The sequence below is a fragment of the Lolium perenne genome, chromosome 7 (genome assembly GCF_019359855.2).
Source record: "Lolium perenne isolate Kyuss_39 chromosome 7, Kyuss_2.0, whole genome shotgun sequence".
Lineage (NCBI taxonomy): Eukaryota > Viridiplantae > Streptophyta > Magnoliopsida > Poales > Poaceae > Lolium > Lolium perenne.
This window is the reverse complement of record NC_067250.2, coordinates 86,522,960-86,550,375: the sequence shown is the minus strand read 5'-3', so window position 1 is coordinate 86,550,375 and position 27,416 is coordinate 86,522,960. Positions and strand designations below refer to the sequence as shown.

Below are 27,416 nucleotides of genomic sequence, written 5' to 3'. Positions count from 1 at the left end.
TTGTTGTTCTGCCCCCCAGTGAAACCCGTCATCAGTTTTAATCTTCTCCAACGCCATGAACGGCTCAATTCGTCCTGACAGATTAGAGATGAACCGTCGGACGAAGTTGATCTTGCCGATAAGACGTTGGAGTTCCTTCTTCGTGGTAGGTGGCTGCATGGTACGTACTGCCTCCTGACTTTTCAGGCCGATCTCGATTCCTCGTTCATGAACCAGAAAACCTAGGAACTGACCGGCCGTCACACCAAAGGCACACTTCTTTGGATTCATTCTCAGCCCAAATTTTCGAGTTCGGTCTAGGATGCGTCGCAAATCATCCAAGTGTCCTTCCATGGAGACAGACTTGACCACCACGTCATCGATGTAAATTTCTACCAACTTGCCGATCAGATCATGAAAAATGTAATTCATGGCTATTTGGTATGTTGCACCGGCATTCTTCAACCCAAAAGTCATGACCACATATTCAAACAAGCCCACTGATCCTGGTACTCTGAATGCGGTCTTGTGTATATCTTCTGGAGCCATGAAGATTTGGTTGTAGCCGGCATTGCCATCCATGAAACTTAACACCTTGTGGCCAGCAGCTGCATTGATCAATGTTTCTGCCACAGGCATTGGATATTCATCCTTTGGAGTGGCTCTGTTGAGATCTCGGAAATCTATGGCCACACGCCACCGGCCGTCCTTTTTTCTCTACAGGTACGATACTGGAGATCCATTCAGCATACCTGCATGGCCTGATGAACCCGGCGGCCAACATTTTCTCGATCTCCTTCTTGACTTCTTCCAGAATTTCGGCCTTCATCTGACGTGCTCGTTGTTGGAATGGCCGAAATCCCTTTTTGAGAGGGAGCCGATGCTCAATGATGCTCCTGTCTAACCCAGGCATCTCTGTGTAATCCCATGCAAAGCAATCTGGGTATTCTTTTAACAGAGCTATCATCTGGCTCCTGAGATGTGGATCTAACTTTTTGCTGATAAAAGTTGGTCGTGGCTTATCCCCAGGACCAATGTCAACCTCTTCTAGCTCATCAGCCGATGTAAACCCATACCCTAGCTTTCCGTCACCGGTTAGATCGACACTGAACACAGGCAAAACGTATGGCGAGGACAATATGGGCCGATTGCTGGAATCGGCCCCCATTTTGATTGCATTGCTCAATGAAGGTTTACATCTTGTTCGTGCTTCACTACGATTACGTGACATGCTTGAGACAAGATCATCACGTTTTATTTTTTGGGGCCGATCGCAGGGATCGGCCTTGCCACGTACGTCCATAGCCTTTGCTCTTGTTACACGGTCAGGCCGGTGGATAAGACCAGCCTCACCCCGTTTTTTGTCATGTCGATGCGCTCACAGTCGTCCAAAGTGATGCCGGAGAGTGGCTCTTGGCCTGCCGTCTCCCAAACATTCATGCCAGCCGTTGAGATCTCGGCTGAGTCATCTGCGTGGACGATCTCTACTTCATCTCCATCCCACTGTATTAAGCATTGATGCATCGTGGATGGAATGCAGCAGTTGGCGTGGATCCAATCTCTCCCTAGCAGGACAGCGTAGGTGCTCTTGCTATCGACGATGAAGAATGTCGTAGGGATGGTCTTCCTTCGTACGGTCAGATCCACGTTCAGAACACCTTGCGCTTCTCATGCTTGGCCATTGAAATCGCTCAATGTGACATTGGTCTTGATCAGATCCGAGCTAGAGCGTCCTAGGCGACGTAGCATGGAGTATGGCATGATGTTGACTGCCGCTCCGGTGTCAACCAGCATCTTGTTGACAGGCTGCCCATTGATATAACCTCGTAAGTACAGGGCCTTCAGGTGTCTGTAACTTCTTTCCCGTGGCTTCTCAAAGATAACTGGCCGTGGGCCGCAGTCAAGTTGTGCCACAGGTGCCTCCTCTGTTCCAGGAGCACAAAACTCCGCCGGAAGGATGAACACCATGTTTGTGCCAGCCGATGTCTCATCATCGGCTTTCTTTTGTTTGGGGCACCACTCTTTCTTCTGTGGTCGACCCTCCTCGTCCAGAGTTCGCTGAATTTTCGCGGCTAGATCAGGCCGCGCTTTCCTCAACGTGTGCAGGTATAACCTTTCGGCTTCCTCCAAGCAACGTAGTCGCTGAACCCTACGTTTTTGGGAGGGGCGGAGTCCATCAGGGCACCACCTTGGACGGTGGTATTTATCTTCTTCTTCTTCTTCGTCTTCTAACTCCTCGAGATCTTCCACCCGAGAGGACTCAGCTCGCTTGTTCCGAGATGGGAGAGGCCCTAGACGCTTGAACAATGACATGTCTCCTGCGTCCCTCTTCTTCTGTCTACACTCTGGGCAGTTGCCGATTGTAGGCAATCGGCTCATCCCTGAATCCCAGCAATGCTTGAAGAAAGGACAGTCCCAGTGCATGTCCACGTCGTCCTGCTCTCTTGACTTTTCCTTAGCATGGCGCTCATATCTTTCGTCATCTCGATCATGCCAATGATATCTCCTGTTGTCTACGCTAAACCGACGATCTCTTTCGTCGTCGTCGTTGTATCGCCGGCGTTGGTCGTACTGGCGCTCATATTTGTTGAGGAGATGATCAGAGAGAGGTCGCTGATATCGTACATTCTTCACTTCTCCCTCTGTGATGTAGCGCTTGCCATCATGTCGGGGCCGGTCGCATGGAACGGCCTCCTCTTTGTCCTTGCCACGAGAGCGGCTGCCCTCGTCTCTATCCTTACCAGGGTGGTGCACAGGCCCGACCATGTTAATGCTGAATGAGAAACCTGGCTGGCACCTCCCGGGGTAGGCATACTCCACCATGTTAACGGCAGGGAAGGGGTGCGTGTCAACTTTCATGGCGTACTGGCTGAAAATTAGATGCCCTTGTTCTATCGCCATTTGAATCTGCTGACGCCACACCCTGCAGTCGTTGGTAGTATGGGTGAACGTGTTATGCCACTTGCAATATGGCTTTCCGTTCAGCTCTTGCGCCGTAGGGATTTTATGGCCTTCGGGTAACTTTAGCTGCTTCTCCTTGAGTAAGAGGTCAAAAGTCTGCTCAGCTTTGCTTACGTCGAAGTCAAACCCTCTTGGAGGACCTTGTGGCTTAACCCACTTGCAGGACACGGGGCTTGCCCCCCGAGCCCATTCAGCCACTGCCACCTCTTGATCTCCAGCAGAGCCTTCACCTTCCTCTGTCTCAACCAGGACTACTGCGCGCTTGAACTTGTCCTGGTACAACTCTGGGTGGCGTTGTTCATATAATGACAGTTTCTGAACCATATGCGCCAGTGAAGCGTACTCTGCTTGGGAAGCCATATCCTTGATCGGCGATGCAAGACCCACCACCGCCAGCTCGACTGCTTCTTTTTCAGTCAAACGAGCCGAATAGCATCGGTTCCTGAGGGTCCTGAAGCGCTGGATGTATTCTGACACTGTTTCTCCGCGCTTCTGTCGTACTTGGGCTAGATCGGCAATGCCAGCCTCGGAAGCCTCTAAGTGATACTGCATGTGGAACTGCTCTTCCAGGTGCTTCCAAGTCCGGATTGAATCTGGTGGCAGCGAGGTATACCACCCGAAAGCCGATCCTGTGAGGGACTGTGCGAAGAACCTCACACGTAATGGGTCCGATGCTGAGATCATGCCCAACTGCGCCAAATATCGGCTCACATGCTCGATTGAACTGGAGCCATCTGACCCGCTAAACTTGGAGAATTCAGGGAGCCGATACTTGGGTGGTAGTGGGATCAAATCGTACTCGTTGGGGTACGGCTTGAAATAGCCGATTGCCCTCCTTTTCGGCACCATGCCGAACTGGTCTCTCAAGATTGCACTGATCTGATCCGCGGTGCTAGCTACATGAGTCGAGCTTTGAAGATTCGCTGGAGTCGCATACTTAGCTAGACACGCTTGCTTCTCAAGATCTAAGCTAGCTGCAGGAGTTGAGCTTTGAAGGTTTGTTGGAGTGGCATACTTGGCTAGCCACGCCTGCTTCTCAAGATCTGATCCAGAAGCCCCTCCTGCTGTTCCAGAAATCCCTGCTGTTGCAGTCTGGTTCGTGAGTGCCCAGTTACTGCAGTCTAGCACATATGTGCACGTGTATCCGTGCGGGATCTCCTTAGGCGCCTCATACAAGAACTGGTAATCACTAGGATCGCCACCGATCTTGTAGACGATGAATGCCGGTGAACTCGGCACTTCTGGTGCTGCCAACGCGAACGGCAGCGGTGGTCGGGTCTGGAGTGGTATCTCTCCTTGGTGAGTCCCTAGAGCAGGTCCTGATGGAGAGTACTGATGCTTCATGATTTCCTGGACCACGCGAAGCGCGACACGCTCCAAGGCGTTCACCAGGCTCTCAGAATGGTAGTGTAGCGAATGAGCTACCATGTGATTAACCTCCTGACGCAGAGACCTGGTGCGTTCTTCTGAAGGGGTAGACAGATCCACTCCATCGAGCGCGCCTTCAGGTGAGAACCCTTTCCACCTGATGCCGTGTGAGCGGGTCCTCTGGAAAGAGCCGATGAGGTCGGCTTCGAAGATAGCTTTGACATCGTCATACTTCTTCTTGAGCTCCTCAGTCAGATCTTCGTACGTGACTGGATCTTCCGCCATCTCAGATGCAGATGGCGATGCAGTTGATGTCGAAGACTGTCCCACCGGGCGTGCCAGAATGTGTTGGCGTCCAAAACCCACCGGCGAGTAGCGACGGGCAACACGTAGAGCCGGGAGGCTCCCAGAACTGCGGTTGGCCCTGGTCCCTCGAGCGACGGCCCGCAAAGTTCCGGCACGCACGTCCGATGCTGGTGCAAGGGCGTGCCACCTGACCTATACCTGGTCAGGAAGGTGATGGATTGCTTCGCTTAGTTTCCTGCATGGCATACACGTAAACATTAAATACGAGCCTCGATCGGCTCTCAGGTTGTCCTGTGAATCGGCTCAAGGAGCCGATCCACCCATGATTCGTATGAGGTCTACGAAAACATGGTGGTCCTGCTTGATCAATATAAAGCTAAAACGACCTACGATGATTTAGGGTTTTCACCACATAATCGGAACGTCCTACACGTAATTGAGCCTGGCAGCCACGCAAGATGATAATAAACCAGCCCTAGATAAGGCCTAAAAACCAACATGGAGTTGATTCCCGGAACATCTTCTCTAGGGCTAGCAAACTACATCCTACGTACTACTGGATCCTTTAACTCGTTTGCAAGGCCTAACTATGTAGATATTAAACTAATCCTTGAAGAACAAGGAGCAATCGTAACGGATCGGATCTACTAAATAATGACTAAGCAAGGTGCCACCCTTGCACCTCAGATCGGTACAAGGGTGGCTAGATGTCTAGGGATAGCATGGATAAAAACATGTATAAAGGCAAAACAATGCTAACCCTAACACATCTACGATAACTACGTTGCTCGCCATCAACAAGGCTTCAGCACGAGCAACGCATGAACAACGAATAAACTTGATACTGCCTAGATCGCGAGATGCGATCTAGGCAGCATGATGCTTACCCGGAAGAAACCTTCGAAACAAGGGGTGGCGATGCGCCTAGATTGGTTTATTGTGAACGTGGTTGTCCTCTTTCTCAATAACCCTAGATACATATTTATAGTCCGTAGACTTTCTAACGTGGGAATAATCCCAACCGTGCACGAGTTAAACTCCTTTAAACCTAACCGACACGTATCCTACTATATTTACAGATACACGGGCAATCTAGCCCAAACTCCTTGTACAAGGCCGATTCATGTATATTTTCCGTGTATATTCTTCAAGCCCATCTTAATCACGGCCCACCTCTGATCCGGTCAAATTCTGGTGATAACACCATAACATCAAACTTTTCAAAATAGAATGAGTCTACAATCTAATTAATACACTCATGCATGATACTACATCTATGTTACTATGCATTATGAAGATAGTAACTTAGAGTGGTGTCATATGCATAACATTACTATACGTTACTCCCCACTATGACTAGTCTTACCTAGTACCCTGAGTAGCCATACCAGAAAAACTATAGCTAAAGGAACATGCTTCGATTAAAATAGGCTCGGCCCAGGAGCCAAACACCTTCAGACTATGCGAGCGCTCCGTGCCGCTGAAGGCGGTGTATAGGATTTGCGCGTGTACGTGCGGGTGAATGTCAGGTAGACGCATAACAGAATAGGTGCAAAGGAATATTGCATAGGCAAAAGTCTGCAACAAACCTTGAGTTTGTAGGCCATGTCTGAATCGAAACCTCACCTTTAAATCCTTGATATTCGAACCCTCATCTCCTAAATTTCACGTCTCCCACTTAGCACGAAGATTCAGTTCCTTTCTGCTCCCTTCCGTCCGCCTTAGACGTAATAGCCATAGCGACCGGCGAGTGATGGTGGCAACGGGAAGATGATCAGGGAGGATTACGTCTTTGCCCACGCCAAACATCCGTCATCGAAGTCTCTAGGAGGTTCTGCAAGTACCCGCTCTACCTGAGTCACGGCGGCGGTGACCCGCAACTCGTCGGCAGCGGAGACGTTTACAATTGAAGAGAGGACACAGGTAACCATTAGGCACCCCATCTTTTCATGTACAGTATAGTTTTCATCATCTGCCACATTGCTAGATTGTAGGATGTGTAGATTGGTAAAAGTGGGGTTTGTTGGGAGTTTTATGCGCCTAGAAAATTGATGTTAATCTTGTTCTTTTTGGTAGTTAGAATTTAGAAACCATTTTGGAGTGAGACTTTCATTTATTTTCTCGTTTTTAATGTAGGTGGTTCTTGTGCGAAGGAAATCATGGATCTTCGTGATAGTTTGAATGTGTGTTTTCATTTCGGCGGTGAGTTCGTCTGAATTGGTCCTCAGCTATAGTATGTTGTGACGTCCCGGAACCGGTACCATGAGGATTCCAGCGATCCCGCTAAAATCCGCATGATATCGATTCTAAGACGCCCTCTAACACGACGTGCGTGACGAATCACACACGTGATGCCAGAGGAATTAACACGAGCGGTAATATTACAACAGGATTACAATAGAGCCCACAAAAAACATATATTTCAACAACGACTCCAACGAGTCAAGATACAAATATACAATACAAAGATCCAAATCATACAGAAGATCAAATACGTCCGAGTACGAACAAGATACAAATTGGACTAAGAGTCCTGAAGATAAACGATGGCGTCCATAATCCTGCCTAGGCCAAGCCGGAAAGGTAACCTTGCTAACATCGTCTTCATCGAACATAACTTCATACCTGCCCGGTTATGTCCCAAAGAAGCAGCAATAAGTACGGGTTCGTACTTAACAAGACTTCAAGGCGTATAAGCATTCGTCAACTTAGAGGACACAAGAGGAACATCATAGGCAATATGGTGGGGTTAAGCGGCAGCGCGCAAGCACTAAAAACCTATAGAGACACTCTACAACATTCGTCTAATCAGAGAAGATGAGAGAGCGCATAAGCTAGTAGTTCTATACTCTGCAAACATAACCCGACCAATGTGTTCCCCTCTCGCAAGGAAGTACTTACAAAGGCACTCACACGGTGAAAAAGTTTTATTAGGTAACCTTTGTAGTAATGCTAATTTACTACGCAAGTTATTAGCAAATTATTAACATCAAATAAAGGTGTAAGTTGTTATATGATCAAACTATACAATTCCAAGTCATCCATAACCGCGGACACGGCTTATCGATAAGATGTACACCCTACAGGGGTTGCCCAAATGTAACCATACGCATCCTCGAACCCTACAGGTGGAGTCTGATAACAAGACTGTTCCCAATGCAAGAGAAAGTTTAAGGGGAGACACCCCACTAAGCTACCCGTGACGAAGTGCGGCCATACTCTGATACGGACCCAGAGGTTTGTGTCAACGGCTAAGCTAAGTGTGAACAACCTACTGTCGCTAATCGTTCCACGAGATGAGTACAGTACATAATATAAACACCCGAAGGCAACAGGAAGTAAATCGTGCATCGTGCATATGGCCAAATAAAACCAAGGTTGTGGCTCCCAATAAACAGACTCGAGGAAAGGTAGTGGGTGATGGGGGTCCCACTCCCCCACGTACGGGTAGAGCGCTCAATCTCGAAACAGATAACAAGAACTCGGGTCTTAGAGGACATTAGCGAGTCAAAGTTTCGATGCTTTCGCAAAGGGGCTCACAGATGCCTCTGCTTACAATTTTAGTTGTTAACAATTAAGTAAAGCATGTGTATCTCCAACAGTATATCCATAAACCATGTGTCATGATTTTCCAACAGATAACACGATAAGATAACGATAACGGTAACGAGATATAAAGAACACTAGCATGCACTACGACTCGCAAGGCAGACCCGATAACCATACAACAGCTGTAGGAGAGTGGTGGTGGCAATATGGGCTGCTTGAGGTAACAAGTGGATAGGACACATGACAAGAACACAACTCAAGGCTAGCATAAGGGAGAAGGCAAAATAAAATAGGGGAACGACTCCTGCAGAGACAGGAGTTTATGAAATGCTTGCCTGTTAAAGATTACCGAGGAACATCCGGAGGACTTGTCGTATCTCACAACACCACTTCGCGATCCTATCCGGAAAGAAGCAAATCGCTACAACAACCAACGGATGTACATCTTACTACTACGGCAAAAGAATCGACATGATCATGATACGATATGCATGGCATGGCAAACATGATGCGATGCAACTTATCCATATTAAGCGGGATCGGAACCCCGATCAAACAATTATTAGGTTTGAGTTGTTTATCTATCCCGCATATTAAATGTTGATTAGCATCGTAAAGACATGGCATGGGTGAGCTACGCAATTTTAAATGGAACCGGGACACAATAAATAATTTCCGCACAATTCCATAATTAGTTATTTAGGTGAATCTCTATTTACCCGAACCCACAAGATATGTGGTGCGATGCAACGTGATTTTGATATAAGGAGATAGATAGGTTCCATATTTATAAAATAGGGTTAGTTTTGGTCGGGGTCTCACATTGCACATCTGAGGAAGATCTCCGGAAAGAAATGAAGTGGCATAGTCACCAATGTCCTCGGGTTCGAAGGTGTAACATCCCAAGTTTCAACCATAATAAACAAGAAAGACAATTTCCCCAAAGTCAAAATTTTGCAATTAACAAAAACTTTTTCTATGCATATAGTGTCACATATAGGTTCATGCATTTGAGTGAATTTCTTTTGTGCAATTGCCATGATGAGTGTTAGTATGATTAACAATTACTAATTGAACCCTAACAAAGATCATCAAACCCTAAATTGAGGAGAATTGGAGAAAATGGGAAAAACCCATATTTCCCTTACATACACAATATGCCAAATTGCAAATCCTCACCCTAGGCCATAATTGCTTGCTCCCTTGCTTGTAAAATACTTCAATATGATAAACTAACACAATTGCATCATTGGATCAAGAATCAAACACAAGGAAATCAAAATTCTTACATACATATGATAATGGTCACTTGTCACCAAAATAATTTCTTCACTACTTTACCCCTCTGGTTTTCTCATTTCTTGAGCTAAACTTGGTCAACCAAAGCCATGTCATCCAAGACCATGTCAAGGTGAGTAACTTTGATGTTGACCACCATGGCTAGAGTTGACTAGGTTGACCAGTATAAAGGTGACAAGTAGGGATGCTGAAATAAAGTGAAGATCATGTCACTTTTGCCATTTTGCAAAACAACTCCAAATTGAACCCCACCACCACCATTCTAACCCATAATTAATATGTTTAAGATCCACCAAAAAGAATTTCAAATTTCAAAAGTTTTGTTCATGCGGCCATTGTGTCGAACACTTGGCAGGCATTAATCCAAATTGGTGTTACACTCTATTACCCTCTGGTTTCTTCCCTAAACCCCTTTAACCTGTGATCATTACACTCTCCTACATCCCCTGCATCATCCCAGTACCTGCCTTGGTCGATTAAAGTGAGAGAAGGGGGAAAAGAAACCCTAAACTAAGCATGCCATGGCCATGCCGGCCACCTTTGGCACCTCTCTCTCTAGCCTCTCTCTCTCAGCACCACCTTGTCCTGGAGCATCTCTGCAACATAAGGAACATCACGGTACACAGCCCATGCTCGCCAAGGCTCGGCATTGGCCTGAACACACGCGTCCAAACCGTGCCAGAGCGTGCCAGTCGACGCGGTGAGCGCGCCTTGGACACGCCGGTACGTCGCGCGCTCGAGCAGCCTACGCCTCCCCTGCAAAGCCTACCACTGCGTCGAGCACCGCCTCTGTGCCCTCTAGCCACTGGACATGATCGATCGACTGCGGCCGCCTAGTCACCGTCGTCCTTGATACGTCCAATTTGCATCACTATTTTATATCATAATTTGCTGTTATTCATTGATATATTTCATATTGGGACACAATACTTATGTTATTTCATCTATTTTGCATGTTTCATCATTATTGGAGGATCAAGCACCGGAGCCAGGATTCTGCTGGAAAAAGCACCGTCAGAACGCAATATTTCGGAAGATCAACTGTGGAAGGAAATTATACCAAAAATCCTATTTTTCAAGATGACGAAGGAAGCCAGAAGGAGGGGCCAGGAGGACCCAGGGTGGGCCCACACCCTAGGGCGGCGTGGCCCATGCCCTGGCCGCGCTGCCATGTGGTTTGGGGGGCCCACGACCCCTTTCGCCTCCTTTTCTACGCGAAATCCTTCGTCCCGAAAACCTAAGCCACAGAGGGTACCTCGCGAAGAGTTACAGCCGCCTCTGCGGGGCGGAGAACACCAGGGAGAAAAGAGCTCTCCGGCGGGCAGGAATCCGCCGGGGAAATTCCCTCCGGGAGGGGGAAATCGACGCCATCGTCACCGTCATCGAGCTGGACATCATCGCCATCACCATCATCATCATCTCCACCATCATCACCGCCGTCATCACCGCTGGACACCGTCACCGCCGTAGCAATTTGGGTTTGATCTTGATTGTTTGATAGGGGAAACTCTCCCGGTATCGATTTCTACTTGTTGTTGATGCTATTGAGTGAAACCATTGAACCAAGTTTATGTTCAGATTGTTATTCATCATCATATCACCTCTGATCATGTTCCGTATGATGTCTCGTGAGTAGTTCGTTTAGTTCTTGAGGACATGGGTGAAGTCTAAATGTTAGTAGTGAACTATGGTTGAGTAATATTCAATGGTGTGATATTTAAGTTGTGGTGTTATTCTTCTAGTGGTGTCATGTGAACGTCGACTACATGACACTTCACCATTTATGGGCCTAGGGGAATGCATCTTGTATTCGTTTTCTAATTGCGGGGTTGCCGGAGTGACAGAAACCTAAACCCCCGTTGGTATATCGATGCAGGAAGGATCGCAGGATCTCAGAGTTTAAGGCTGTGGTTAGATTTATTCTTAATTACTTTCTTGTAGTTGCGGATGCTTGCAAGGGGTATAATCACAAGTATGTATTAGTCCTAGGAAGGGCGGTACATTAGCATAGGTTCACCCACACAACACTTATCATAACAATGAAGATTATTTAGCCGTATGTAGCGAAAGCACTAGACTAAAATCCCGTGTGTCCTCGAGAACGTTTGGTCATTATAAGTAAACAAACTGGCTTGTCCTTTGTGTTAAAAAGGATTGGGCCACTCGCTGCAATTGTTACTCTCGCACTTTACTTACTCGTACTTTATTCAACTGTTACATCAAAACCCCCTGAATACTTGTCTGTGAGCATTTACAGTGAATCCTTCATCGAAACTGCTTGTCAACACCTTCTGCTCCTCGTTGGGATCGACATTCTTACTTATCGAAAATACTACGATACACCCCCTATACTTGTGGGTCATCAAGACTATTTTCTGGCGCCGTTGCCGGGGAGTGAAGCGCTATTGGTAAGTGGAATTGGTAAGGAAAACCTTTCCTGTTGTGCTGATTTTATTTCACTGCTTTGCTATAAGTCATTATGGAGAGATCTTCTCTTCAATTTTTATTTGGGAAATCTACTACTACTGCAACGGTAGTGGATGAGGCGCCAGGTGAGGAAGTAATACCATATAAAATACCTATGAAAATTATTGAACGTGTTATGGATAACCGCTATGAAGGGGATGGAACTGTCCATCCCGGTGATCATTTACTGTTTTTGCATGAATTATGCGGTTTATTCAAATGTGCAGGTATTGCTATGGATGAAGTGAGGAAGAAACTATTCTCTTTATCGCTGTCTGGTAAAGCGGCGCATTGGTATAAATTACTGGATAATGGGGATTCTCTTGAATGGAATGATATTGTGCCCCGGTTTTATTCTAAGTTCTATCCTCCAAGTGAAATTCATAAGGATCGGAATCGCATATATAATTTTTGGCCTCATGATGGAGAGAGTATTGCCCAAGCTTGGGGGAGATTGAAGTCTTTAATGCTCAAATGCCCCATTCATGAGCTTCCTGGTAATGTTATTATTGATAATTTCTATGCAAGACTTTCTTTTCAAGACAAGACCTTGCTGGATACTTCTTGTTCTGGATCATTTACACGCAACAAAGAAGAGTTTAAAAGGGACCTTCTTGATCGGATCCAAGAAAATGCGAAGGTTGGGAGAACGACAAGGATAGAGAATCAGGTATAATTTATGATTATAAATGCATTGAAGCTTTTATGGATCTTGATAAATTTCGTAATATGAGTGCTACATATGGTCTTGATTCTCAAGTTGCTGCAAATCTTTATAAAGCTTTTGCCTCTCATTATGAATTGCCAAAGAAGAATTTTGATAAGTATCATGAACCGTATAAAGATAAAATTGATTCATCTATTAATAAATGCGTTGTAGTTGAAACTGCTGATCATGTTATTCCTGAAGCTTATATTGAAAAAACTCCTTTCCCTGCTAAAATGAAGGAGTACTCTGTTATAAATAGTGCGGTTCATAAAAGTGAAAAGAAACCTGTAGAACACGAAGAACAAATAAAAGTTGAACCTCTTTGTTGCAATAGTTAAAGATCTTGTGACTGAAAATGTGGAGGATGGTCATATTATTTTCTGTGAAGATGCTTCTAATATTGTTTCACATCCTAATAAACCCAAACAAGCTAGTGTTCCTATGCTATCTGTTAGAATTGGTGATCATTGCTATTATGGATTATGTGATATTGGTGCAAGTGTTAGTGCTATTCCTTATGAGCTTTACACGGAGATTATGCACGAAATTGATTCTTGTGAACTTGAAGATATTGATGTGGTTATTCAGCTGGCTAATAGAGAAACTATTTCTCCAATTGGTATTGTTCGAGATGTGGAAGTTTTATGCGGTAAGATTAAATATCCTGACTTTTTGGTACTTGGTTCTCATTGCTAGTGATTATTGTCCTATTATTTTTGGTAGACCTTTTCTAAATACTTGTGGAGCTATTATAGATTGCAAGAAAGAGAAAATTTTGACTAAATTTGCTGGTGAATCTTATGAGTTTAACTTCTCTAAATTTACCAAAACTCCTTATAAAGCTGATTTGCCTAGTAATGATTTTAAAATGGAACAGTGTGCATCTATCGTTCTTGTTCCTAACAATCCTTTGCAGCAACATTTGGAGGATAGCGAGAGTGAAGTTTTTAGGAAAGAAAGAGATGAGCTTGAGGAAATTTTTCTTCGCCAACCTATTCTCAAGCATGATTTACCGGTGGAAGATCTGGGTACAACACCGCCACCAAAGGAAGATCCTGTTTTTGATTTAAAGCCTTTGCCTGATAACCTTAAATATGCTCATATTGATGATAAGAAAACATATCCTGTTATTATTAGTTCTAAGCTTTCAGAGATTGAGGAAGAAAGGTTATTGGAAATATTGAAGAAGCACCGAGGAGCTATTGGCTACACTCTTGATGATTTGAAAGGGATTTCTCCTTCTATTTGCCAACATGCTATTAATATGGAAGATGATGCAAAGCCTGTTGTTGAACATCAGCGTCGTCTAATTCCGAAGATGAAGGAAGTGGTAAGGAATGAGGTATTACAACTTCTTGAAGCTGGTATTATATATCCTATTGCTGATAGTAGATGGGTTAGTCCTGTGCATTGCGTTCCCAAGAAAGGAGGAATGACTGTTGTGCCTAATGATAATGATGAGCTCATCCCTCAAAGAGTAGTTGTAGGGTATAGAATGTGCATTGATTTTTGAAAAGTTAATAAAGTTACTAAGAAATATCATTACCCTTTACCATTTATTGATCAAATCCTAGAAAGATTGTCTAAAAATACTCATTTTTGCTTTCTTGATGGTTATTCTGGGTTCTCACAAATTGCTGTTAAAGCTAAAGATCAAGAGAAAACCACTTTTACTTGTCCCTATGGAACTTATGCTTATAGACGCATGCCTTTTGGTTTATGTAATGCTCCTGCTACTTTTCAAAGATGCATGTCTGCTATTTTTCATGGTTTTTGTGAAAGTATTGTAGAGGTATTCATGGATGATTTTTCCGTCTATGGGAATTCTTTTGATAGTTGCTTGCGAAACCTTGATAAAGTTTTGCAGAGATGTGAAGAAACTAACCTTGTTCTTAATTGGGAGAAATGCCACTTTATGGTTAATGAAGGAATTGTATTGGGACATAAAATTTCTGAGAGAGGTATTGAAGTTGATAGAGCTAAAGTTGAAGCAATTGAGAAGATGCCCTATCCAAGGGACGTTAAAGGTATTCGTAGTGTTCTTGGTCATCTTTGGGTTTTATAGGAGATTTATTAAAGATTTCTCCAAGATTTCAAAGCCTCTTACTAATCTTCTTCAAAAAGATGTACCATTTGTTTTTGATGATGATTGTAAGGAAGCTTTTGAAACTCTTAAGAAAGGCTTAACAACTGCTCCTATAGTTGAACCTCCTGATTGGAACTTACCCTTTGAGATTATGTGTGATGCTAGTGATTTTCTTTGTAGTATTTGTTCTTGAATGACGAGTAGATAAAAAACTGAATGTTATTCATTATGCTAGTAAAACTCTTGATGCTGCTCAAAGAAATTATGCTACAACTGAAAAGGAATTATTAGCTGTAGTCTTTGCTTGTGATAAATTTAGATCTTATATTGTTGATTCAAAAGTTACTATTCATACTGATCATGCTGCAATTAGATACCTAATGACAAAGAAAGATGCTAAGCCGAGGCTTATTAGATGGGTACTTCTTTTGCAAGAATTTGATTTACATATTGTAGATAGGAAAGGTGCTGATAATCCTGTTGCTGATAATTTGTCTAGATTGGAAAACATTGCTTATGATCTTGTTCCTGTTAATGATAGTTTTCCAAATGAACAATTGGCTGTAATAAAGGTGAGCTCGCGAGACAGTCCTTGGTATGCTGATTATGCTAACTTTATTGTTTCCAAGTACTTGCCTCCAACCTTTTCAGCCCAGCAAAGGAGGAAATTCTTTTATGACTTGAGGCATTATTTCTGGGATGACCCACACTTATATAAAGAAGGAGTGGATGGTATTATGCGAAGATGTGTTCCCGAATATGAACAACAGGAGATATTGAGTAAATGTCATGGTAGTGCTTATGGAGGACATCATCTTGGGAGAAAGAACCGCGCAAAAGGTTCTACAATCAGGTTTTTATTGGCCAACTCTCTTCAAGGATGCGAGAAAGTTTATTTTATCTTGCGATGAATGCCAACGGGTTGGTAATATCTCCAGACGCAATGAAATGCCTATGAATTATACTCTTGTTATTGAACCGTTTGATTGTTGGGGATTTGACTTCATGGGACCTTTTCCGTCTTCGGAAGGTAACACTCACATACTTGTTGCTGTTGATTATGTTACTAAATGGGTGGAAGCTATACCTACAAAAAGTGCTGATGGTGAGACCTCTTTAAGAATGCTTTTAGATATTATTTTTCCTAGATTTGGAGTACCTAGATATATTATGACTGATGGAGGTTCTCATTTTATTCATGGAGGTTTTAGAAAAACTCTTGCTAAGTATGGTATTAATCATAGAATTGCTTCCGCTTATCATCCTCAAACTAGTGGTCAAGTAGAATTATCAAATAGAGAGATTAAATCTATTTTGGGAAAGACCGTTAATAAAACTAGAAAGAATTGGGCTAGTAAATTGAAGGATGCACTATGGGCTTATAGAACTGCTTACAAAAATCCCATGGGAATGTCACCTTATAAAATGGTTTATGGGAAAGCTTGTCATTTACCTTTAGAACTAGAGCACAAAGCTTATTGGGCTGTTAGAGAATTAAATAAAGATCCAAAACTTGCCGGTGATAAGAGGTTGTTGCAATTAAGTTCTCTAGATGAATGGAGAAGTGAAGCTTATGAAAATGCTAAACTCTTTAAAGAGAAAGTTAAAAAATGGCATGATAGGAGGATTATCAAAAGAGAATTTAATATTGGGGATAAAGTCCTATTGTATCGGTCTCGTCTCAGATTCTTTGCAGGGAAATTACTCTCGAAATGGGAAGGACCGTATGTTGTCGAGGAGGTGTATCGTTCAGGAGCAATCAAAATTAGCTCTCTCCAAGGCAATGCCACGCAAGTGGTGAATGGACAAAGACTCAAGCATCATATCTCAGGTGATTCCTATAATGTTGATGTTGATATTATTCAAGTGGAAACACCGGAAGCTTTCATCAAAGGGCAAATTGACAGTCCGCCAGAACTCGACTTTGAATAGGTAACAGTACTGGTAATGAAAAGTACGCAATTTACTTTCTGAACAATATTTTTGCTGTTTTTGGAAAATATGAAAAATTACGAGTTCGAAACGGAGTGGAAAGGACGCACGAGGGGGCGCCACCATAGGCCGGCGCGGCCAAGCCTGGGCCCGCGCCGACCTATGGTTTGGCCGCCCCGTCGCCCCTTTCCGACTCTGGTTCGATCTGGTACTTTCCTTGTGTCGCGAAAAATTTTGCTATATAATCCCCCGGACCCCTGGAGGTCCGTATATCGTTTTCTCGACGTGTTTTGTTTCGAGCTGTTTCTGCCAGGATCTGTTTTTAGTTTAGAAGCACCATGGTCTCCAAGAACAAGGGCAAGGAGTTTCCGGATGAAGAAGATCGAGATCTTGGGTGGAAAGAGGAAGACAAGGACGTCAAGGAAGAGGATGAAGAAGAGGTGGAGGAAGATTCGCGCGCACACCCGCGTGCTACTATCGCAAGAATCAAGGTGGTGGACAACCCTTTTAGTGCAAACAAGAGCGCAAGAATTCGCACTGGAGGAGGGGTTCCACGTCATTACCTAGCTCCGAAAACATCTCCATCAGGCACTCATCACCCCTTCCACAATCTAATTTTCAATAATCAAATTGAAGGGACTCCCAAGGCAGCATTGCCTAGCCAGTGGGATATAGATCGCTCTAACACTGCAGGAGAGAAGGAGCCTGAGGCTGAAGAGTGGGGAAATAACTCCAAGAGCTGGGACTCGCCGTCAGACAGACTCTTTAACCGCGTCGAGCACAATTCAGAGATGATTCGCAATCTCATATACAGGATTGACGAGCTTCAGGAGCTTATTGAGAAGCTTGTCAGGAATTCATCACCACCATCACCAAAGGAGTAATTCATCATCGGTATTGGCATCCCCTTGGTTTGTTCCAAGCTTGGGGGAGTGCCGCGGTATCACATTATCACTACCTTTTACTTTTATTTATCAAGTAGTGTCATATCATGAGTAGGGAAGTTATCATATAAGATGGGTTGCAGTTGGAAGTATCTCTCTTTAGTTGGTTATCTATGTATCCCTTGGTGTGAGTTATCGTTATGGAATATTAATGAGAAGTCTTATCATTTACATATTGCACATCTTATTTTAGTTTGCAATCTCTACTATATGATTTACCTTGTTGTTAGTATTGGTATCACTTTGGGAGCATTAAATAAATCTATTTGGTTTTGGCAAACTTAGCATTGGTCAATAGCAACAACACTTTGAGGTTTAAGTAGAAAAGAGAAATACATGTAGATGTTTCATTGTCTTTCTTGTTAGCTCATAGCTTATTATTCTGAAGTTAAGATTGTTTGTGCTTACAAGGAAGATGCATGATTGTTTCTATCACATGTATATTTGTTTGTTTCCCTCGACTCTTATGCTTGCTAATTAACCTTGCTAGCCAAAGACCTGTACTGAGAGGGAATACTTCTCGTGCGTCCAAACCTTAACCCAAACCTATGCCATTTGTGTCCACCATACCTACCTACTACATGGTAATTTCTGCCATTCCAAGTAAATACTTCATGTGCTACCTTTAAACAATTCAAAACTTAGTATCTCTTATTTGTGTCAATGTTTCATAGCTCATGAGGAAGTATGTGGTGTTTTATCTTTCAATCTTGTTGGGCAACTTCCACCAATGGACTAGTGGCTTCATCCGCTTATCCAATAATTTTGCAAAAAGAGCTGGCAATGGGATTCCCAGTCCCAAATTAATTAAACTAAATAGACACTCCTCCATGGTATGTGATTGATGGACGGCACCCGAAGGATTCGGTTAGCCATGGCTTGTGTAAGCAAAGGTTGGGGGGAGTGTCATCATCATCATAAAGCTAAAATAAAAAGGCACTCCTTCATGGTATGAGATTGTTGGCAGGCACCCGAGGATTCGGTTAGCCATGGTTTGTGAAAGAAAGGTTGGAAGGAGTGCCACACAAAATGAAAATAATATGGGAGCCGCTCTTTGGAGGTTGTTTGGCAAGGGGGTTAGAGTACCCGCTACCAGTCGTTGACAACAACAAACACCTCTCAAAATGTTACTTTTATTCTCTTTATATGATTGCAAAACTGAAAAAGCCCTAGCACATGATTTAATCCCTGCTTCCCTCTGCGAAGGGCCTGTCTTTTACTTTATGTTGAGTCAGTAAACCTATTTCCCTCCATCTCAAGCAAGCATTTGAGTAGTTGTGATCAAACCATTATATTGTGATTTGCTTCATCATGTCTTTTATTCTTCCTTGTTTAGTACAAGTTTTATCTGAATGAATATACCTTTGCAAGTTATCAATGATCATGAAGAGACCATTATGATTGAGTATGCAAGTTGTGCCTTATAAACTTTAACATGAGAGCGCTGCTCAATGAGATAAATATAATCTGTTAATTGTTCTCTGACCAAGAACGAAGTTTGCCATCACCAATTATGATTTCTTATGCACCTTTACTTGTGATTACCTTATACTTGTTTCAAGTTGAGTTATGAGAGGTTGTTTACTATAATGTCCTGTGTGAATGGATATGATGCTTCTTGTCCGTATTTTATTTATCGACTCTTCACTCCATAAACATGTGGTCCTGTCTATCGAGTTCAGTTTCGCTTGGGGACAAGCGAAGTCTAAGCTTGGGGGAGTTGATACGTCCAATTTGCATCACTATTTTATATCATAATTTGCTGTTATTCATTGATATATTTCATATTGGGACACAATACTTATGTTATTTCATCTATTTTGCATGTTTCATCATTATTGGAGGATCAAGCACCGTCAGCACCGTCAGAACGCAATATTTCGGAAGATCAACTGTGGAAGGAAATTATACCAAAAATCCTATTTTTCAAGATGACGAAGGAAGCCAGAAGGAGGGGCCAGGAGGACCCAGGGTGGGCCCACACCCTAGGGCGGCGCGGCCCATGCCCTGGCCGCGCCGCCATGTGGTTTGGGGGGCCCACGACCCCTTTCGCCTCCTTTTCTTCGCGAAATCCTTCGTCCCGAAAACCTAAGCCACAGAGGGTACCTCGCGAAGAGTTACAGCCGCCTCTGCGGGGCGGAGAACACCAGGGAGAAAAGAGCTCTCCGGCGGGCAGGAATCCGCCGGGGAAATTCCCTCCGGGATGGGGAAATCGACGCCATCGTCACCGTCATCGAGCTGGACATCATCGCCATCACCATCATCATCATCTCCACCATCATCACCGCCGTCATCACCGCTGGACACCGTCACCGCCGTAGCAATTTGGGTTTGATCTTGATTGTTTGATAGGGGAAACTCTCCGTGTCGATTTCTACTTGTTGTTGATGCTATTGAGTGAAACCATTGAACCAAGTTTATGTTCAGATTGTTATTCATCATCATATCACCTCTGATCATGTTCCGTGTGATGTCTCGTGAGTAGTTCGTTTAGTTCTTGAGGACATGGGTGAAGTCTAAATGTTAGTAGTGAACTATGGTTGAGTAATATTCAATGGTGTGATATTTAAGTTGTGGTGTTATTCTTCTAGTGGTGTCATGTGAACGTCGACTACATGACACTTCACCATTTATGGGCCTAGGGGAATGCATCTTGTATTCGTTTGCTAATTGCGGGGTTGCCGGAGTGACAGAAACCTAAACCCCCGTTGGTATATCGATGCAGGAGGGATCGCAGGATCTCAGAGTTTAAGGCTGTGGTTAGATTTATTCTTAATTACTTTCTTGTAGTTGCGGATGCTTGCAAGGGGTATAATCACAAGTATGTATTAGTCCTAGGAAGGGCGGTACATTAGCATAGGTTCACCCACACAACACTTATCATAACAATGAAGATTATTTAGCCGTATGTAGCGAAAGCACTAGACTAAAATCCCGTGTGTCCTCGAGAACGTTTGGTCATTATAAGTAAACAAACCGGCTTGTCCTTTGTGTTAAAAAGGATTGGGCCACTCGCTGCAATTGTTACTCTCGCACTTTACTTACTCGTACTTTATTCAACTGTTACATCAAAACCCCCTGAATACTTGTCTGTGAGCATTTACAGTGAATCCTTCATCGAAACTGCTTGTCAACACCTTCTGCTCCTCGTTGGGATCGACATTCTTACTTATCAAAAATACTACGATACACCCCCTATACTTGTGGGTCATCAGTCCTCGCCGGCGAAGTACCGCGGGTACTGCCGCACTCATCGCACGCGCCCGAGCCATCCTTTCACCCTTTCGCTGCGCCAGCTACTCCTCGAGCATCGCCAGGACGACGCCTACAAGATGCTGTCCTCGCCTTGCCCTTTCGATCGACGGAGAGGCCACGCCGTCGACACGACCTTGCAGCACCTCACGGCCACTCCCTCCCGCTATAAATAGAGCACCTCAGCCCTCCATCTCTTCACACACCTTGCTCTCCTCTCCTCACTGATCACTCTCCCCACCTCAATTTAACACCACCTCGCCGGAGCTGCTCGAATCGAGAGCTCGAAGCCGCCGGAGCCCGCGGAAGCTCTGCTTCGATTGGAGCCTCCCCGAGCGCCGCCGCTGCCCCAAGCTCTTCCTCATCTACTTCCACTTCTCCGCGCACACTGCCAGACTCCTGCAACGGCCTGGTAGGCTCTCCCACCCCCTAGGCTCGCCGCCAGTGAGCCGTCGCTCGTCGGAGACGACGATGCTCCAGCACCGTTGATTTCTGTTCTAATCCTACGGCCTAACGCGCGCGTACCGCTTCGGCGTTTAAAGAGCCGCTGACAGGTGGCCCCCACCTCGTCAGGGCAGCCCACCCGCACCAGTTGCTAGTTGGGCTGCGAAGTGAGATTTAAATCTGTTTCGGCCCGTTTAGCTTTCCCGCCTAGCCCATCAATTCAAATTCGGATTTAATCTTTATTCAAAATGTCCTGCTGATGGTTTAGTAAAATTTGAATATTTTGAAATCTGCCAAACCAAATTTAGCAAACTTTATACCGTTGGAAAGCCCATGAAATTATCTAACAAATGCCACTGGCCCCACCTCCAAATTCATAGTAGATTTAATTTGATAAAAAAGACAAGACAGGGACTTTTGAACATTCAAACTTTATTTAAAATTTAACCAGAATAGATTTTGAATTGATTCCAATTCTAATAAATCACAAATGATGTCCTCTAATTGATTATGCAATAATATAGACATGTTATTTGTATGATCATGGACTAGATCAAATAAAATGGCTATGTAGTCCATTCTAAAGCAATTGAAATTGGAATTCAAACTCAACAACTAATATGAGAGCTACCTCTCATTTAAATCTTGATCCTAAGTAATATAACCAGGGGGAATGACTTAGGCTAATGAACCCTTGAGAATTATTACTTAGAGATTTTAATTCATTTAAATGTTAAGTATTAAAACTATGTGAAGTGTAGCACTTCAATTAAATTATACTCACATATAATAGATATGAAATGTTGACTTTGGGTCAACCTATATTTCATACCTTATTATTATATGAAGAGATTAAATCTTAATAAGATGTAATGAGAAGAAATGAATTCCCCTAAGGATCTACATACCAAATTTAAGAAATAGGAATAATGAGAGGAAACTATTTTCTTTAAATAAAGACTAATCCAATAATCCACCATGCCATGTTTGATTGATGATAGGATTAGTGTGTGAACTCTTTTGAGTGTTTCTAGTTTGGTATGTGAGCTTGGTTTAGTATTTATACCTCGTATTCGTATATAGACGCTAGTAACGAAGAATACCAAGAGGAGGAGGCCTACTCTCAGGAAGAAGAAGAGAACTTCGATAACTACCCAGCTCAAGGCAAGCTAACCCTTGCTAAACACAAGTGCTTAGCTCTATAAGAGCAAAGGCACCATCACACTTTACTTTTATGTATTACCTATCCCATGTTTTTACCTACATTTACTTTTGCTTATTTATTTCAAAGTACTTGTTGATTTATGATTCACTTGGTCTAGAGTAGAACAATACTTGAAGTTAGATTAGCACAACTCAAAGCTAGATAGCACCCCTCATTTAGTTGCTAGTGCTAATCAATTAAAATTGACTACTCTAGATGGGAACATGGTGAAGTGAAATGACTTTGAAAGAAATTAAAGTGGAGGTGGATTTGAACAAGAGAAGATGGTGATTTTTGATAAAATTGATAATTGGGTTTGAATGCGATACCCTTCCAATTATACAAGTACCCCCACAATACCTGATTATGGGTAGGGCTTAACTAGAAACTTGTGTATTTTAGTATGGGTTCCCTCTGAACAAACATCATATGGGTTACGCTGCGGCTGCCTCCGTTAAGTGTGGAATGATGTTGAAATGAGGTGAATGTACGGCCCAAGCCCTGTGCAGTTCCCGGGGTTAACTGCGGTTTCCACCGGGAGGCCAAGCTCATGGGGAGAGGTGCTCATAATAGCATATATAAGTGAAAGGTTTCGATTGATGATCCGCGTACTGTGTTACGATGATTCGGGGTTATCCTCGACGGATGTAATCAAAAGTTGTGGCACAAGAGTACAACCTCTGCAGAGTGTTAAACCTATTCGAATAGCCGTGTCCACGGTTACGGACGATTGGAAAGGCCATACTATCTCCGTTATCATTAAAATGTTTTGATCCTAGAAATGAATGGTGAATTGAAAGGTGATATTATGGTGAACCATAATGAGTTGTGGGAATGACACTAATGTTCCCACTTGAGTTAGTCTAGCACATGATAAGGCTTTACTAAATGTTTATCAAACTAAAACTTGGCTTTATGCAAATAAACCTAGAGCTTAGTACCCCTTGTTACACTTAATGAGTATTTATCATAGAGTTAGTTTGCGAGTACTTTAAAAGTACTCATGGCTTTGCCCTGGCTATTCAAATGTCAGACTATGAAGGAAAGCACCAGTATCAGGATGACGGACAACAGGACGTCTACGATAACTAGGATCGTCTTCTAACGTCAAGCGTTGCCTGTGGAATAGATAGTCCACTACTATTTCGCTTCCGCTACTATTTGTGTTGTTGAACAATATATTCGTGTAATATTGGATCATGTGATCTATGGTTGTAAGACAATATGTGTTGTAATAAATGATAACTCTATGCTACTTACTATTATGTCTCGCAAAAACATTATTCCTATGATTGCGATGTACGGTATAATAGGCATTTGGACTTAAAAATCCGGGTGTTGACAGAAGGGGAGGATGATGAAGCTGGGTCAATCTTAGTATCCGTGAAGGAGATCTTGTCGTTTGCCGTCGTTCATCGGCGCGATGAGCCAAGGGCTCTACACGGGCAGAAAATATATTGGTTGGTCAGCAAAAAGATGGGAGCGAGGAGACCACGTCCTGCCAGGCATATGGTCGAACAGCAGACGGGCAAGCACATACAAAGTTGCTACTGGCGTGCACACGCGTGTGGAGGCCAACAATGACAAGCAGCATCAAGGTGAGGGCGAGGCGCTGCAAGGGTACACTGGCGACGGCTTCCCTGGTCGACGAGGATGGAGGCCGGGGCAGAACTTGGAGAGGATGGAGGCGAAGCAGGAGGCGTTCGCGAGCTCAGGGTTGGCTGCAACACGTTCCGCGGTGGAGGAGGAGGTGCGGGGTCGAGGTGCGCGCGGTGGCCCGCGTCGTGCGGGACGATGGGGTAGCAGGGGCACCTCCGGCTGGAGAAGAAGCAGAGGAGGGCGCCGGCGTCGGTGTTGCTGTACTGCGGGGCGGCGGCCGGAGCCGGGAAGAGGGCGCGTGGATGCGCAGCCGCCGCGGGAAGCAGAGCACGAGGCGGGGACGCGCGGTCGATGCAGAAGAGCAGCAGCGCGGGGCTCGTGGCGGCAGCCGGTGCGGGAGGATGGAGAGGAGCAGAGGCGGCCGGGGTGGCGTTGCGGCTTGAGCTCGTGGAGGCGATGGCGTCGCGCGCGGCTGCGCTCGGGCGCGAGGAAGCGAGCGGGGCTCGGGGTCGGGCCAGAACGCGTGCGGGAGGAGAGAGTGTGTGAGAGATGGTGGGAGGACCTGAGGAAAAAAAAGAAAAGGGAAGAGGGGGTTTTTGCAAAATGGCTAGGGGCGGCGGCGGGGGGTGGGAATAGAAGATGGCCAGGGAGGCTCCTAGGGTTTTTGGCCGGGGTGGGCCTTGGCCGGAAGTTGGGCCGCCGGCTGGGTAACATGGCCTGGCCGGTTGGCTGGCTGGTTTCCCCTTTTTTTTATTTAAAACTGTTTTCTTTTATCTTATTTTTCCTGTTTAGTAATAAACCAGTTTAGAATACTTTTCATACCAGAAAAATACTAGAAAAATATATATTTAGTTTTGGGATGAAAAGGAGAGAATATTGTTGGGCGATAAAATAATGTTTTAATAAAATAATTTTACGAACAAAAAATGCATGATGCTTATGATGACTTGGAACAACACGGAAAAACGAGCGGCAAACAAAAACTAATATATGTGATTTTCCCGGGTGGGTACGTATGTGGGGGGAGATGATGCCATGTCAGAAATTGAACGTGCTAACTTATCTATGCTACATTCGAAGACCCAACTGAGTAAACACATGAATGTAAAGGCATCGATACAACAACAAACAACAACAACCAAGCCTTTCAGTCCCAAACAAGTTGGGGTAGGCTAGAGTTGAAACCCATAAGATCTCGAAGCCAAGTCATGGTTCCGGAACGTGGATAGCTAACTTCCACGCACCCCTATCCATGGCTAAATCTTTGTCGATATTCCAAACCTTCAGGTCTCTCTTAACGGACTCATCCCACGTCAAGTTTGGTCTATCACGACCCCTCTTAACATTCTCATCACGCTTTATCCGTCCGCTATGCACTGGCGCTTCCGGAGACCTCCGTTGGATATGCCAAACCATCTGAGACGATGTTGGACCAGCTTCTCTTCAATCGGTGCTACTCCAACTCTCTCACGTATATCGTCGTTCCGTACCCGATCCTTTCTTGTGTGGCCACATATCCATCTCAACATGCGCATCTCTGCTACACTTAACTGTTGGATATGTCGTCTCTTCGTTGGCCAACACTCAGCGCCATACCACATCGCAGGTCGGATAGCTGTCCTATAAAACCTGCCTTTTAGCTTTTGTTGCACTCTCTTGTCACAGAGTACGCCAGAAGCTTGGCGCCACTTCATCCAACCAGTCTTGATTCGGTGGCCCACATCTTCATCGATATCGCCATCCTTCTGCAACATGGACCCCAAATATCGAAAAGTGTGTCTCTCCGATACCACCTGCCCATCAAGGCTAACCTCTCCCTCCTCGTGCCTAGTAGAACTGAAACTGCACCTCATGTATTCAGTTTTAGTTCTACTAAGCCTAAAACCTTTCGATTCGGGAGTTCGCCTCCACAACTCTAACTTTCTATTAACCCCCGTTCGGCTATCATCGACTAGCACCACATCATCCGCAAAGAGCATACACCATGGGATGTCTCCTTGTATATCCCTTGTGACCTCATCCATCACCAAATCAAAAAGATAAGGGCTCAAAGCTGACCCTTGGTGTAGCCCTATTCTAATTGGAAAGTCATCAGTGTCGCCATCGCTTGTTCGAACACTTGTCACAACATTATCATACATATCCTTGATGAGGGTAATGTACTTTATTGGGACTTTGTGTTTCTCCAAGGCCCACCACATGACATTCCGAGGTATCTTATCATAGGCCTTCTCCAAACCAATGAACACTATATGAAGGTCCTTCTTTTGCTCCCTGTATCTCTCCATCAGCTGTCGTACCAAGAAGATGGCTTCCATGGTAGACCTCCCAGGCATGAAACCAAATTGGTTTTTGGTCACGCTTGTCAACCTTCTTATGCAGTGCTCAATGACTCTCTCTCTCATAGCTTCATATTATGGCTCATCAGCTTGATTCCACGGTAATTAGTACAACTTTGAACATCCCCCTTGTTCTTGAAGATTGGTACTAAAATACTCCGCCTCCATTCTTCGGGCATCTTGTTTGACCGAAAAATGAGATTGAAAAGCTTAGTTAGCCATACTATCGCTACGTCTCCAAGGCCTCTCCACGCCTCGATGGGGATACCATCAGGACCCATCGCCTTGCCGCCTTTCATCCTCCTTAATGCCTCCTTAACCTCAGACTCCTGGATACGTCGCACAAAGCACATGCTGGTATCATCAAAGGAGTCGTCTAGCTCAATGGTAGAGCTCTCAGCCTCTCCATTGTAAAGGTTGTCAAAGTACTCCCGCCATCTACGCTTGATCGCCTCATCCTTCACAAGAAGCTGATCATCTCCGTCCTTGATGCATTTGACTTCGTTGACATCCCTCGTCTTCCTCTCCCTAAACTTGGCCATCTTATAGATGTCCCTTTCGCCTTCCTTCGTGTTTAAACGTTGGTAGAGGTCCTCATACGCCCGACCCCTTGCTTCACTCACCGCCCGCTTTGCAGCCTTCTTCGCCACCTTCTACTTCTCCATGTTAGCTGCACTCCTGTCCAGATATAGGCATCTGAAACAGTCCTTTTTCTCCCTAATAACCTTCTGGACCTCATCGTTCCACCACCAGGTATCCTTAGCTTCCCTTCTACTTCCCTTACTCACCCCAAACTCCTCTACAGCGACCTTCCGCAAGCATATCGCCATACTCGTCCACATCATGTTTACATCGCCTCCTTCCTCCCAAGGGCCCTCCTTAATAACCCTCTCCCTGAAAGCCTGGGATGCCTCACCCTTGAGCTTCCACCACTTTGTTCTAGCGACTTTGGCGCGCTTACCCCGCTGGACACGGATCC

At 44.6% G+C, this 27,416-nt stretch overlaps 1 protein-coding gene across 1 annotated transcript; it reads left to right on the top strand.

The window, feature by feature from the left end:
• The first annotated feature begins 8,916 nt into the window (after nt 1-8,916).
• Nucleotides 8,917-24,906, top strand: LOC139833632 (uncharacterized). The gene is made up of 2 exons (XM_071823960.1): nt 8,917-9,055; nt 23,848-24,906. The coding sequence occupies exon 2, from the start codon at nt 23,923-23,925 to the stop codon at nt 24,904-24,906; it is 984 nt and encodes a 327-aa protein (XP_071680061.1). The 5' UTR covers nt 8,917-9,055; nt 23,848-23,922.
• Nucleotides 24,907-27,416: the final 2,510 nt, after the last annotated feature.

Coding starts and splice junctions, on each gene's coding strand:
- LOC139833632 (XM_071823960.1), top strand. CDS start 23,923: ATGAGCCAAGGGCTCTACACGGGCAGAAAATATATTGGTTGGTCAGCA.